At 45.4% G+C, this 14,943-nt stretch overlaps 2 protein-coding genes across 4 annotated transcripts; one reads left to right on the forward strand and one right to left on the reverse strand.

Annotated features, from left to right (window-relative positions):
* The first annotated feature begins 1,117 nt into the window (after nt 1-1,117).
* On the forward strand, nt 1,118-13,945 carry P2RX5 (purinergic receptor P2X 5). Of its 3 annotated transcripts, none has more exons than XM_010722083.3 (12): nt 1,129-1,543; nt 3,223-3,373; nt 5,135-5,254; nt 6,187-6,262; nt 6,606-6,702; nt 7,140-7,220; nt 7,792-7,930; nt 8,417-8,553; nt 8,988-9,081; nt 9,628-9,693; nt 10,548-10,630; nt 11,061-13,945. In XM_010722083.3, the coding sequence occupies exons 1-12, from the start codon at nt 1,407-1,409 to the stop codon at nt 11,134-11,136; spliced, it is 1,257 nt and encodes a 418-aa protein (XP_010720385.1). In that variant the 5' UTR covers nt 1,129-1,406; the 3' UTR covers nt 11,137-13,945. The 3 variants fall into 3 exon arrangements, with proteins under 3 accessions (XP_019477581.1, XP_010720385.1, XP_003211850.1); XM_003211802.4 differs by having other exon boundaries at nt 1,133-1,543; nt 5,135-5,206; XM_019622036.2 differs by lacking the exon at nt 7,140-7,220 and having other exon boundaries at nt 1,118-1,543.
* Nucleotides 13,946-14,000: 55 nt separating this feature from the next.
* EMC6 (ER membrane protein complex subunit 6) lies at nt 14,001-14,928 on the reverse strand. The gene has a single exon (XM_010722084.3). It carries the CDS (start codon nt 14,857-14,859, stop codon nt 14,527-14,529), a length of 333 nt encoding a protein of 110 aa, XP_010720386.1. The 5' UTR covers nt 14,860-14,928; the 3' UTR covers nt 14,001-14,526.
* Nucleotides 14,929-14,943: the final 15 nt, after the last annotated feature.

The raw sequence follows: 14,943 nt of genomic DNA on the forward strand, positions 1-14,943 counted from the left end.
CTGCTGGGTTAAAGAGTTCCCCAGCAGATTTCTGTTCCAGTTTTGCAATTGCTGGAGAAAGAGTTATTTCACTTTGTATTAGGAAACTCTAGGGATGTCCGTGGGATAAGGGACAAAATGAGGTTTTCTGAGGATATAGGGAGGAGGAATGCGTGCTAAAGCAGCCTTGGTAATGTGGCAGTGCTCTGCATATGCAGCACGTGGCTGTGACCTGCTCTTTGGTCCTGTGTTCAGGTGTGCATCACAGGTGTGTACTGAGTAATCTCAAGAGCATTTCTGGTTCTGACAGAGCCCTGTGAGCCAAGTGTGTGCTCAGGTGTGAGCTAATTGCATGCTCCTGCCTGAATGCAGAAAACCCTGCAATTTATGCCTACTACGACACTTCACATCTCTGGTAAATGTTTTCTAACAGATTCAGCCTATGGGCAGTCTCATTTCTGAAAAAACCTGACAGACATCCCCCACTAGCGCACATGAATGGGATCCTCCTTGCAAAGAGCACACTGGTTCACATCTCAGCTTGCTGCTGGAGCTTCTCCTGGTGTGGAAGGACAGCTCTTTTGACCATGCTGCTGGGAGATCCTGTCTTACTTCGTTTTTTACCTCAGAGCTCACTCTTTTCTCTCCTTAGCCAGGGGACAGTGTCCTCCATCCTCGGTTTCAATAATGGATATTTCATGTCCTTGCAGACACAGGTGTCTCTGTTACACCAGGACTCATCTCTGTGCTACCGGGTAGTAAACAGCTCTCAGTCTCAGTGGGGTTAAATCTGTTCCTCTCCCTTTGGTACTGCACCAGGTGGCATGTCCTGTATCTAAATGCACCTGGCTTGGCACTCACTGTGCATCTGGATGATTGTGAATGATCTCTTAACCACATCCACGCACAGAATTTAGTTTCTAGTTTAAATTGTTTTCTTTTGGCAGGATGATGGAGTGGCTAGGCAGGCATTTTGACTGGTAAGGGCTCAAGTTCTTGTCACTCATGTGAACGCTTAAGTAATTACAAATTTAAACTGCTGTTTTGCCATCATGTGAAGGCTGAATGCAGGCTGTAATACTTAGCAGTGAGATACTAGGGCTCTGCAACACGGCTTCGTGCTATAACATGTTTCTTTATAAATATTTGGTGACTGAGGGAGAGAAAATGAAGCAGAGGAGCTGAACTGAGGTGGGGGCTTCCCCAGAGAATGACATGTCTGGAAAGCAGCAAAGGAAGGATATGGTGTTATTGCAGCTGCCAGCTTCCAGCCTGAGTGCTGGTGCTGGCAAGCAGCTGACAGGAGGGAGGAGATCAGCCTTTCACTCTGAAGGGTTGGTGCGTCAGGTTTCCCTGCAGAGCACGTGCAGATAACCGAGCTGCAAACACTGCTCTCTGCTCCAGCTCCAGTAGAGAGAGCTGGGAGAATGGGGCAGGTGTCTTGGAAGGGTTTATTTCTATCGCTTTTTGATTATAAAACAGAGAAATACGTCATTGCGAAGAACAAGAAGGTTGGGATTCTCTATCGAGTGGTGCAGCTCTCCATCCTGGCTTACCTCGTGGGGTAAGGATCACCCTCTATTAAATGTACTGCTGTGGTTGCATTTGCTTGCTGTGTTGTGATGAAGATTAATGTAAGATACTTTAGCTTACAGGGATTGCTTGCTATGGTGCATGATTTTAATACAGATAACTGTGTTTATTTATAACGCTGGGATTTTGTAATACCTAATAAACTCTTATCTGATTTTTCACTGGCTGGAGATTGCTGGATTCATCTCTACCTTCCAGATTAATGTATGATTAAAAATGGATCAAATGCCACCATGGCTCTATACTGCATTATTTACTCCTTTATTTCTGTATTTGATAGGAAAGGTGCCAAGCCTTAACAATTGACTTGTTAGAGACAAAATGTAGGGCCAAGGTTGCTGAGCCATGAGACAAACCAAGCTTGTCTGCATGAAATGTTTGAGTCTGAACGAGAGGGAACCAAGCAGAAAGTGACAGATGTATCTGCTGGAGTGAGCCGCAGCTGCTGGGATTGTGGAGGATGCAGCAGCATGCAAGTCAGCTGCCTTGCATTTATTTCTGAGCACGGTTGGCATGGAGATAGGCAGAGCACCTCTCAGAAGAGGTTCTGGAGGCAGTCACTGATATATAACAAACATGGCCGTTCTCCTTGCAGTGTGCAGGCTGAGATGTGGGGTCATCCAGCCTGTGTGATGCCTGGGCCTTTGCTTCCTGAGTTTCTGAGGCTTTCTAGAATGTGACTGATAAGTCTTTACCCTCTCCCTCTGAGCTTTGGAGTCCTCTCTCCTTTCTTTCGCCTCATGCTTTCACCGATTAAATATAGTATTTTGGCATTCCGGATTTATTTATAGGAAGGTGTAAGTTTCAGAGCTTCAGTTAGTGCGACAGTGATGCAGTCTCAATGCTCTGGTATGTATTAGCTGCTAAAGGAGGAGTTCTGTAGATAACATTGCTGAGACCACATCCAAGAGGGACAGTGCATGAGCAGTGACCGTGAATGTCCAGAGAACACCCAGGCCACACTGACTGTTTGCATTCATAGACATCTGCAGAGCTTGGGCACTGCCTGCAGCACGGTGCCTGCAGTGCCTCCTCTGTGGCTGGGGATGTACAGCTGGTCATGGAAGTGGTTGGCATTAGCCTGTGCCTGCCTGGCTGTGTACGGCTCCCTGTTCAGAGGCTGTCCAGCCTGTGATCATCAAATTCCTCTGGATTGTTCCTTGTGTGTAGCTGCCATTTCCTCACAGATTCACTGAAGAAAATTTAAGACTCTGCTTTTGAGCCCTTCTTGGGGAGAAAATACAGCGTTCTTGGAAAAACAGGGAAGGGGGACACTTCATAGGAGTGGAGAATGTTATTGCTCAGGTTTGGCACAAGTTGAAGGGGAAAAGCAGTGTGTGTGAATGCTGCTCAGCTCCTGAGATGGCTGCCTTTGCAGCCTTAGTGCAGTCCAGCTCTGTGCACTGCAAAAGGGAGCTGTGCCAGCAAATGCAGCCTATGTCCCTCTCCCAAATTCTTCCTGTAGGTAAGTGCAGAATGTATCAAGAAGTTCATTCTGAATTTAAGAGTCGTCCAGTAGTAACAGAGGCTTTGGTGTCATTCATGTGTTTTGATTTGTCCTTAAAGGTTCCTTGGCCTTGGTGTAAATCTCTGGCTAGACTGTTCCCTGATTCCACTCACTAACATTGCTGCCTGCTCTGCTCTTCCCAGGTGGGTGTTTGTTGTCAAGAAAGGCTATCAGGATACGGACACAGCCCTGCAGAGCTCTGTCATCACCAAGCTGAAAGGGGTGGCATTCACCAACACCTCGGAGCTGGGAGAGAGGCTGTGGGATGTTGCAGACTACGTCATCCCTCCACAGGTAGGAATCATGCCTCTGCTGTTGTGTCTGCCATTCAGGTAGAAGGGCATGTTCCAATCTGGTTGCTGGTGGAAAGGCTACAGTGATGTATCCAGGTCTTCCTGTGAGAAAACTACAGGTGGGCTACAAGACAGCAGTGCTGTGCCTCCTCTTATGTCCTTTCAGCAAATATATAAGGAGCCTTTCTTTCTTACAAAGGTCAATATTTGATAAACAGAGCCCTTCAGCAGCAGTCTGGTGGATTTCAGTGGGACTGCTCAGCTGAACCTCCTTTAGTGGGCTGGAGCAGGCATGCATGCATGGGGCAGCCCAGAGGAGGGAGGAGATGGAAATAAATGTGTTGCAATTTGAGTGACGAGACTTGCTTGAAATGGATCTGGCTAAACTTGCCTTGCTGCTTCCTTGGCTTAGACAAAGTGAGATGCAGAGTTGATGCTTTAAGGGGAAGATGCCAGCAGATGGGCCCGGTACTGTATTGGAAATTGCTCAGCTGTGCTTGCTAGGTGGTGTTTGTTTGTTTCTGCTTCCCTGCTAGCAGCTGGCACGTGTGCATGAAGGAACATGAGAGTAAATTCAGGGTTCTGGGCTGAAGTCTGCAAACTGAACAATTTGTACGTAAGACTTCACCTTCGTTCTGCAGTTCGCTCAGATCTATGGGTTTGTGTGCTGCATCTTCACCAGTTTTAATGCAAAGCCTCGCTGTCAGCTGTTGATCTCCAACCAATGTGTGCTGTGCAGCAGGAAGGCCAGGCAGCAGGCTTGTGCTGAAGCTGCATGGGAGCTGTGGGATCTTTCGCAGGTGGCCGGTTGTGCAAACCCAAAAATGAAATGGTGATGCCGACTTGGTATTTTAACTTGTCAGATGTTTCTCCTGTGACCGAAGTTCTGGTCTCTTTATCATGTGTTGGCTTATTGGGAGTCATTGTAGTGTGGCACACTAGGTAAAGATAGCTAGCTTTGCTTCTGAGCCCCCTAATGTGGATGTTTGTACTGCGGCATCATGAATTCAGATGTGACTGGGCAATCAGGCTACAATATTGAATCCAGCATAATGGTAGTGATGTCAGACCTTGGGCTCACAGTAAAGCACAGGAACTTCCATAGGCTGTGAATGCAAATATGGATATGTCATGGAGCTTTGTTCTATGAGCTCAGGCTTGTAACAGCACAGCTGGGGCAGCCAGCCCAACCCTGCCTGAGAAAAGTTCTGCAGTGGGATGGAGCCTGTGATCCCTGGTCAAGCACTGTGTCCCTTATGGGGACAGAAGAATGGTAAGTGCTTGCTGAGTGGGCAGTGAGGCCAAGCTCAACAGTCCTGCTCACCAAATTAAGGCAGATTCTGAAGCAAAATGCCTTATACCACAGAGACCCACTAAGCTGTATGTCCTTCCACTCATAAGGAAGTTGTCTCATCAGACTTTTCATATATATATTTCACAAGATTCAAAACTGTATAACAGAAGCACCTTAATCTAGTGGATGATAACACCTTAACCTGGGAGAGCTGCAACTAGCTTTGCTTTCAGCCCTCACCTGCTTTTTTGTGACTAATGAAATCACTGCTCCTCTCTGTGTCAGAGCTGTGTGTGAGACTGGTAATATCCAAATTCAAGCAAACAAATACTGAAACAAACAGCTTTGCTGTATCCTACCTTGAAAAGCACCAGAAGAGGAGGTATTGTTACTGTTCTGCAGAGAACTTTTAACAGGTTCTCTAAAATAGGTTTGTCTAACACTTCTGCCTTACTTTGTTTATTCTAGGGTGAAAACGTCTTCTTTGTCATGACAAATTTGATTGTGACCCCAAACCAGAGACAAACCACGTGTCCTGAGGTAGGAAGAACTGAGTCCTTTGGCTCCCAGACCCCTACAAAACTGGGGGTAAGACCTGGCAGAGGACGCAGCAGCGAACACGGGAAGGATAGAAGGCGAATGCTTTTTCTCTGTAGTGTACATCAGTTAGGAAAATTGGACTGATTACTTAGGTTCATCTCTCTTAATTTCCAGAGGCACTGATCGTATAGAGGTTTTAACTAAGGGTGTTGGATGTCTGCCTAGCTGGAGATGAGACTTGAATAGTGATTGGTCAGGGTCAGAAAAGGTCATGGGAAAACAACCTGGAGGTGATTCAGTTCTGTTATGGGCAAAGGAGACATTCTAAGAGGCTCCCTAAGAGGCTGAACATTCAGGTTTCCAGAATGTACCTTACATTTTTACATGATTACATGTAAATATTTGTTTACATGTCCTCCATGAAATCATGGTTCAGAATGGGCTGGAGCTTGGGAGACAAGGATGCTGGCATTCCAAGGAGTGTTGTTGGCACACAACAATGATTAATTTTCCTTCACAGAAACGTGGGGTAATCCAGGTTGTCAGCACAGCTTGATTGTTAAGGACACGGCTGTCCTCTAGTGGCTGTGTTAACCCAGCATGCTGCCAGGAATACGGTGATTTGGGGGCTCATACAACTTGCAGCTTAAATCAAATATACAATTATCTCTTACGGAGAAATATGATGGCCTTCTGCTTATTTTTGTTGAGTAGTGGAAGATGTTGTTTGCTTGGCTTCTTCCACAGCTTGTCCTTCTTTAGATTGAGCAGAGACCAAAAGCAAGACTTGATAGCTGAAGCATGTTGTTGCTGGTAATGTGACATAGCCAAGTTATTTGCACACTGCCTACATGCAGCCTACTCCAGCTGCATGTTTTCACTGATTACCATTCTTTAGAGGATTCAGTGAAATGCACGTAGCTCTGCTACTGTGTCGTGTCCTGCTACGGTTCTCACTCCTGTCCTCTTCTGCTTTACAGAGTGTAAACATTCCTGATGGCTTGTGTTATGAGGATGAAGACTGCCCTGCAGGGCAAGCAGTGGTGGCTGGTAATGGTAAGGAAAGAGATCCTCCTCCTGTACACCTTCTGGTAGAGGCTGGTTCCTTCAGAGATCAGCCTGATTACAACCCCGGAGATCTTTGACTTCAGACAGCAACAATCATTTTCGTTTCTTTAAGACAGCTGCCTTGTTTACAGCTCTCTGATGGCTGGGCAAAAAGCACCCCGGGCTGCTCAGAGCAGCAACAACAGAGGGGCTGTTCCAGCTAAGAGGGCTTTTCACAGCAGGGAGGAGGGCTTAGGGTGGCAGTGACAAGCATCTGATTTTCATTTACCCTGCAGGCAAGGAGAGGGAGCAGCTGCTCTGAGTGACCTTTTCTGTGCTGTCTGTGCTACAGGGGTTAAGACTGGCCGTTGTTTGAAAGACAGGGACAGCATCAGAGGTTCTTGTGAGGTATTGGCCTGGTGCCCAGTGGAGAAAAGATCCAAGCCCAAGTACGTGGCTGTCCTATGCTGTTTCCAAGCTTGAGCTGCTTGGCTTGTGTGTCATTCAGAGTGGTGTCTGGGTTGCCACTGCTTGTTTGCTTGCTTGATTACTGGCTATTTCAGAGCAGGAGGGAGCCTGCTTGGCCCCCAGCAGGACTGGCCCTCTGTTCACCTGCTTGGCTCACTGGCTATCCCAGGGCTGTGTCCAGCTGCCAGTGTCCGCCTTCACCTGCATGTTCCTCACTAACATCTTGCTGGCAGTGTGGGGAGCTGGGTCCAGTCGTGGCGGTGCAGGGTGTGGCTTCTGAAGCCCTATGCTCTGAGCAGCAGATTCACCCCGTGGAAGCAGCACAGGATAGTACTGAGCTGTTTCTTAAATGGCAATTTCAGTTAAACATGTGAGCAGAGTACAGATGTAAAACATGGAACAAACCCTTCTGTTCCAGGAAACCACTTCTCGCCAGTGCAGAAAACTTCACTGTTTTCATCAAGAACTCGATCCGCTTCCCCAAGTTTAAATTCTCCAAGTAAGTGCAGGTGCCCAGAGGTCCCTGTATCTTCTCCATCACAGAGCCAATAACCTTGTTTTGCTCCACTATCCTTCTCCTGCCTGTGGCTGGGGTGGGGAAATGAGTGTTTCCTCTTCTAAAGCATAGAGGGAGGCCTTTGGCTTGGGCTGGAGCATCTCAGGGAACAACTCAGATAAGGCTGTCACTAAATGTGGTCTGTGATAGCTCCTGCAGCATGGGTTGCAGTTGGGGGAGAGCTTCTAAGGCAATGGGTATGTTCTACAGCCAGTGCACAGTCAGGTTTCTGAGTTGCTTCTGCTCCCAAATATTCCTCTTCTGTATAAACGAAGATGTGGCCAAAGTTGAGAAAATACAAATTTGAAGAATTGTTTGCATTTGCTGCTGCAGCTCTTGCTCCATTAAGACAGAAGTAAGGAGAGTAGAAAGAAGTGTGGCTTTGCTGTTCTGACAGGCTCAGACAGACTGAAGAGTGCTGAAGAAATCTTTCATCTCCACAGCCTTGGGGTTGTAGGCTGTGTAGGCAAGCAGAGAGGGAGACAAGATCCTTTCTTCTCTTCCCCACATGTAGGATGAATGTGCTGGCCACCAACAATGAGTCCTACCTAAAGACCTGCCACTACAGCACGGAGCATCCCTACTGCCCCATCTTCCTTCTGGGGAACATCGTCAGATGGGCTGGGAATGACTTTCAGAAAATGGCTTTGGAGGTAGGAGTACCCTTTGAGCTTGTGTTTCTCCAGCTGCCTGTACTGCTTGCTGGGTGGCTGAGGAGAGCCACTGGTGACTGCTCAGGGATCTTTTTCCCATCCAGAGTCAGGGAAAAATGGAGATGCCATTTCTTAAAATCGTGCTGGTTCCATTTATCCTGTCCCAGGGGAATGGGAGCCAGGAAAACTTTTCTTTTCTGAAAGAATTGGAAGGGCCAGTTTTCTGTTATTTAGTGCTTACCCCCTGAAATGTTACAGCTACTTAATGAAAACAGGATGAGAAGCCTCTTCCTAGGACACCAGACTAGAGTTGTGTGTTAAGTAATGTGCTTATTATTATAAAAATGAACTTAGCCCATCCAGAAGCATTTGACCAGAAATGTATCTGTTCTTGTCCCTGGGGAAATCTCGCTCAAGGATTGGACAAAGCTGAAACAGACTAATTGATCTAAGCTTAAACTCACACTCTCTCTCTCTTTCATTAAGGGTGGTGTGATAGGAATTCAGATTGAATGGAACTGTGATCTTGATAAAGCCCCTTCTGAATGTAATCCCCACTATTCTTTTAGCCGTCTGGATAACAAGTTTGCAGAAAAATCTGTCTCTTCTGGATACAACTTCAGGTAAGTAGAAAGGAGAAGCACATCAGTTATGACTTCTGGCAGTCCCTTCATAATTGGTGTTACCCACTGCTCATCTGCCTGACTCCCAGTCAATTAATTGCAGACAAGATCCATAGGTTCTGGCTGTACAATCTCTATTGCAGTATGTTTTCTTTCCATACTCCATGTGGCAATGAGAAAGGAATGTCCAAAGAAATTGTAACTGCTATAACTGTGGGTAGACACTTCCCAATCTGAGTGGTTTTCTGCTACCATCAGCTAAGAAACACCATCCTGAGAAGGGTCTGACTTGATTGCCACTTGGAGATACACTTTACAGCTAAAGCTGTTTTTGATAGGAGGAATAGATCCATTGGCACAGAGGGGTGAACTCAGATGGGTTCTTGTGTGTGGGGGCAGATGATGGAGTTAAAATTGGTATTGTTCCATTTCAGGTTTGCTAAATATTACCGGGATGCTGAAGGGATTGAGTACCGGACACTCTTTAAAGCATATGGAATCCGTTTTGATGTGATGGTGAATGGCAAGGTGAGGTTTCAGGCCAGAATATTTGCTAGCCTGGAGAAGAAGCAGGGAGACATTTCTCAGTGAAAAAAGCAGGTTTGGGATAAGAACAGCCTGTCTGGCTTCTTGTAGGAAAGAGGGCTTGCCATTCACCCTGCATAATAAGGGAGATGACCAGGAGTGTGGAGGAGGTAAAGGTCAGCAGTCTGCACCTCTTATACCTAAAAACAGTCTCGTATAAAGTCCAGCAAATGTAAAGATGCTCCCCAGACTTGTTTAGCATGTCTGCACTAGCAAAGAAGCCTAATCCAGGGATGATGCAAGCTCAGAAATGCAGCCAATGAGCAGTTGGATTTGAGATGAACAGACCTTTAACTCTGATGACTGTTCACTGCAAATCCTTCTATGGTTATGCCTGCCTTTTGCTAACAGAACACACCCATAAGCACCAGCAGCTTCCCACAAAACACACCCACAAGCACCAGTAGCTTCCCCTCTCTAATACCAAAACCTGACGTTTGTTTCTTGGATTGTTTTCAATGAATACTTCATGACTTGTTTTTCTTTTAGGCAGGGAAATTTAACATCATTCCCACTGTCATCAATATCGGTTCAGGGCTGGCTCTCATGGGAGCGGTAAGTCGAGGTGTTTTCTTAAAGTAACATATTGGGACGCAGAGCTGCCAGTTAGCTGCTCTGAGGATAAAAAGGGACAATTTAATTATCTTCTCCAGCAGGATTTTTACTACTTTGGCTGCTCAGTGAGGTGTGTGTCTGTGTCCTGTCTTGAAGGCATCTGTTAATGTACCTTGTAGTCTAAATACCCCTAATATTACATGGTACATGAAAGAAAATGCAGCTTCTACAAGTTATTTTTCTTTAATTTTCATTACAAATTAAATCTGAACATTTCCTTTTCTACTTTAAAGATGAAACATGGTAGTGAAAAAAAAGAACTCTGAACTGTGTTTGTTGATTACAGTGCTACCATGGTGAAGGCAAACACAGTTAAGTCTGATGTACTCAAGTACTGCACCCTGATGACTCTGAAATACTGCAGGCACTGTTTTTCTCCATGCCTGCCTTCCAGTTCCAGTTATGCATTATCTCTGAGATATTCCAGCATTTAGTAGCTCACCTGTAAGCTCTGGCTATATGATGCCTTTTTCAACACAAGCAATTGAAGAGAAGGTTAAGGCAGGAATTAAAGCATTTGTATAACAGCAGATCTAAACTGTCACTTCTTGTTAAAGTGTTCCTCAAATGCAGCGCAAAGACCACAACATCTAAGCAGCTATGGAGAAAAAAATACCTGAAAGAGAACTTGGAGCAAGCAAGGATGAGTAACTGCAGGCTGAGCAGGATAGCCAGGAGGAGAGCTTGTCAAGAGTACAGGCTGGAAGAGTTTGGAGGCAGGGACTGTGGTGGCCACTGGGAGAGGGAGATTTGTTCCTTGTTAGTGGCCATGACAAATTCTTTCTGTTTTGCAGGGAGCTTTCTTTTGTGACCTGGTGCTGCTCTATCTGATTAAAAAGAGTAACTTTTATCGAGGCAAAAAGTATGAGGAAGTAAAGTAAGTACCCGTGGCTTTTGTGTTTAAATGTAATGGCTTTATGACTAATAGAAATAGGAGATTGTAGAATGCAATAAACATTAATGGCAAACAGAGTCTAATTCCAGGAAATTACATTCCTCCAAATGAGTTTAGCCAAGTTACTCCCTCACTCTGCAATTCATCACTGCAATTAGCTAGGGATAAAAGGAAGTTGCTGAGTCATGGTAGGTCTATAAATGGCTTTGCACAGTCAGTCCATAATGATTGCAGACGGAACTGGGCTGGCTCCAAGGTCTCTAGAGTCTCATGAAACTGAGAACTGGAGCTTTAGCTTTGATGACTTTTGTGGTAACGGGGGACAGGCTGGCTGGAAACATCCTCCTCACATTGTCTCCTGAAATGGAAATAGCCTGCTTGCTTTTTCTGTCATCTTTGCTTGTTTCCTCAGGTCCAGTTCCAGGAAGTCATTAAATAGCCCTACTCTGAATGGGAATCAGAGCCCAGACCAACTTGGTGGGCTCTAGACATGATGATGGGTCTGTCAACTGGAATCACGTTCCAGGAAAACTACACAGGTGTGAAATGACACTGGGACTGGGAGGTGGAGCTACCCAGATCAGATCTACCATCTATTATTGGGATTTCCAGAGGAAAAATGTCCTTTAAAGAACACCCTATTTTCCCTGAGATGTTCTCTGATATCTTGAGCTTGCAACACCTGTGTTCATCACTATGGATTTATAGAAGGATTTTGTAAGAGGAAAAAGAAGGCACCAAATGAAAGTTTTTATATCTCTTGATAGATCTATCTGTGCTACCATTATTCTGTGGCTATGCTTTGCTTCCAAGTGCAAAAGAGAAGTGTTGTGAAACACCACTGACATTTTCAGGAGGGTCGTGGCCAACAGTTAACTCGTCTCCTGCTCCGCCAGCTTGCAGCCACAGCTCCCAACTCTCGCTTTTCTTATTTGCAAGATTAGATATAAAGCAGCAGGACTGCTCTCGTCAGGAAGTGCAACGAAATGCAGCACTGCAGAACTGCAGCAACTGTGTCCAGAAGAAAGTGGTTTATCATCCTGTACTGCCCAATTACTCTTATTGCCCTGTTTTTGTTGTAACCATCAGAGCTAGGAGCAGTGCTCCTCCAGGGAAAGCCTTTACAACTGCTGCAACAAGGTGCTCTGCTCATCTCTCCTGGGAACGTCCGCAGCAGAGCCTGCCACAGCTCTGAGTGGAGAACCAGTTTCAGCCACGGCTGGCTCCCAGCTACCTCATCTGCTACACAGATTCTCCATTTATACCCAAATAACCAGTATTTCAGAGGACAGAAAAGATGACAGCACGCAGAGGAGTATTTTATGGACAGGGAGAGTATTAGTAATATTAGTAGTGCTGTGGAGATTGAAAAGCAAAACTCTGTCAGGTCAAACAGACTTTGCTGGGTTCTTCCAAATGTAACAACAGAAGGAAAAAGTAGAAGACAGACGTCCACTGTTCTAACATTTCAGTATCTTCCAAGAACCATAGGTGCTTTGTTGTTTCTCAAGAGAAAACTAAGTCACTGCAACCCACTTTGTGAACCAAGTGGGGATGCAATTACTCTAAGAGGAGGAAAATGCTTACAAAATAATGTTATTTTCTTTTAAAGCCTGGATTTGCTTGAGCTGACAGGAACTGACTCACTAAGGCGGTAGGTGAATGTTCCTCTCTTTGAAATATTAGTCCTTTCACAACATTTAAAGGCCTCCTGCTGCAGTGTCCTTGCTAGGACAGTTGTAGAGAGGATGGCATTGCAGGTAGCTGCTGTGATCTGCTGTTACACACAGATGGAATCAGAATGCAACACCTACCTCTGCTTTAATTTCACAAAAGCGTTTGTTCTGAGCAATGTTTTTTTTGTCTAAATGAAAACTCACCTTTGCTAGAAGTGGCAAACTTCCAATTCAGTCATTAATAGCAAGCCCCACCCAGTCCAGTCTGCTCTCTCTGCTCCAGCTTCTGGGCAGATGCGAGTAAATATCAACTAGTCAAACATTTAGCTAGAAAATGGAATTAAACACTGGAGTGACAGTAATTTAGGATAAGCTATGTACACTTGGTGCTGTATTTACACTGAAATTCTTTGACCCAGAACTCTTGACAGATATGCAGCACCCTGCATATAATGGATAGACAACACTAGCCAGGCCTACTGGAACTACTATGCCAACGAAAAAACACAGAGCTTTTTCTATCAGGGCCTAGTTCTATTTAAATAGTTTCTAGATGGTAAAACATGTAGTAAACCCCACACGTCATCAGGCCAAGGCACAACTCAGAGACCAGATAGTTCACCATAACATGTAAAGCTGGCTGTGCCCACCTGAAGCTAATGCTTCAACTTGACAGAATGATGTCCTTCTTAGACAACCAAAGCTTCTTCCTGAATTTAAGTCTTCATGGGCTTCAGCATCCCCAAAGCTCACTAGAATATCTCCCTTAGTTACAACATTCATTTGCAGTTAATAACAACTGCATTAATAAAACATAAACAGCTTTCCTCTCAGGATCTTGTTTGATATTTTTTTTGTATATGAAGTACAGCAATAAGGTTTGTCACTTTGGAGCAGTGCTCTGTTAAAACTCTGCTGTAAAACACATTTTTTTTAGGTTGCACGTGCCAGTTTCCTTTGTGATACACACTTATGCAAAACAATTCAATTAAGAGTTTAGAATGTATTTCAATAGTACAGGTGTCTAACCATACTAATTAATGTGCAAAAAGCAGCAGATGGCATGAAAAAGCATACTAGTGAGGTAGTTAAAGCCTTGACTCTTTTTTCTTCCCCAAAAAGAAACATGACTTAGGCAATGCTGACAAACCCCCCTTTTGTACAACCCTGTGTTTTGCCAGAACTCAGTTTTTCTGTAAACTATTTTTGAATACAGAACCTAATGTTGTAAAATCTTTGTATAACAAACAGGTAATATTTTATAGTGTTCTGGTGAAGTGATGACCGACCCAAAGACCAGACAGCCAGATGGCACAAGGTGTGGTTGTAGAATATGTGATAAAACCCTGTCGCTGTACAAGAATTTGCTTGCTGCTTTCAGATGAAAGGCACTAAACAGCGTTTGCACAAGCAGCTCCAGAGCAAAGTGACTTAACTGCTTTAGAGGGTGATCGAAAGTTCCTTTCAGATTCTCTCAGACACAGAGTACCGCAACAACTGTAACAGCTGCAGAAAATGCCAATGGCTGTAACAAGTGGGTTCACTACAGACTGGGTTGCAGGTAATTAGACATTGAGTGTATTTGGGTGTCTGTGTTTCATTGGACACAATGGTATTTAAACAGTGATTGACTTGGAAGAGCATTACTTATTGACTTTTGTACATGCAGTGAGGAGTATCTGTGACAATGTCATTTATTTATAGCGTGAACATACAGCAACTGTGGAAGTTAACATTTGCACTAGCATTTCAAATACATTTCTGTACCAAACCTTTGCGTACGTTTAATTACATGCTACTGTGAAATACTTCCTCGTGTCAGTGGCTTATTTTTATAGTGCTCTGTTTGCATGTAGGGCAGGCAGCAACAGGCAGTAATTGGTATTTCTTACCCACAGTGCACAGGATGCAAGTAACTAAGGTAGTCAAAACCTGCAGCTGTGACTGCAGCTAAGGACAATAAGTCATTCCTCTGCCACCAAACAAACGTTCATGGGAGGCATCTGAGTGGTTTCACATTCAGTTTAATTAGAACAATACTACCGATTCATTTGTACTCGGACATAATTTACTGACAGTATGAAGGATACAATCAATGAACAAGTTTAAAAGGTAAGCTGGCCTAGTTGTGTGGGTGATGTTTGGCAACAGTCCTCCTGCTTCATTAAAAACCACCGTGGCTACCACGTGGTTTCCGTTGTTTCAGTAGACGTGAACCATGCCGTACAGGAAAGTCCAGAACAGGACGTAGGTGAAGAGCCCTCCTATGAGCCCCCCCGTGAAAAGCGGCCTTCGGGATTTAAAGTACTTATTCCATCGCCGCCCGGCTTTCAGCACCAGGAGCACGGAGAGGAGGACGGATGCCAGAAAGTAGAAGATGAAGCCGTGCAGGCCCGTCAGCCCGAGGATCCCCGCCGTGGCTCCCGACAGGGCCGATACCGACGTCCGGCAGTAGTCCAGGATGGCCGCGTTCCCGCGTACGGCCGCCTCGCTGATGAACTGCGGCCCCTCGCGCTTGGCCACCACCACGGCCATGGCTCCCAGCCGGGCTCGGGGATCTCCTGGCTCCCAACCGGGCTGGGGGAGAGCAGACGCGCGCTGTGCCCGGCCCGCCGCCGC

The sequence above is a fragment of the Meleagris gallopavo genome, chromosome 21 (assembly GCF_000146605.3).
Source record: "Meleagris gallopavo isolate NT-WF06-2002-E0010 breed Aviagen turkey brand Nicholas breeding stock chromosome 21, Turkey_5.1, whole genome shotgun sequence".
Lineage (NCBI taxonomy): Eukaryota > Metazoa > Chordata > Aves > Galliformes > Phasianidae > Meleagris > Meleagris gallopavo.

Bases quoted from the DNA above. Each gene is read 5' to 3' on its own strand.
- P2RX5 (XM_010722083.3), top strand. From the start codon at position 1,407: ATGGGGCAGGTGTCTTGGAAGGGTTTATTTCTATCGCTTTTTGATTAT. The intron at 8,554-8,987 runs GTAAGTAGAAAG...GTTCCATTTCAG, and splicing joins TCTTCTGGATACAACTTCAG to GTTTGCTAAATATTACCGGG. The intron at 9,082-9,627 runs GTGAGGTTTCAG...TTTTTCTTTTAG, and splicing joins ATGTGATGGTGAATGGCAAG to GCAGGGAAATTTAACATCAT.
- EMC6 (XM_010722084.3), bottom strand. From the start codon at position 14,859: ATGGCCGTGGTGGTGGCCAAGCGCGAGGGGCCGCAGTTCATCAGCGAG.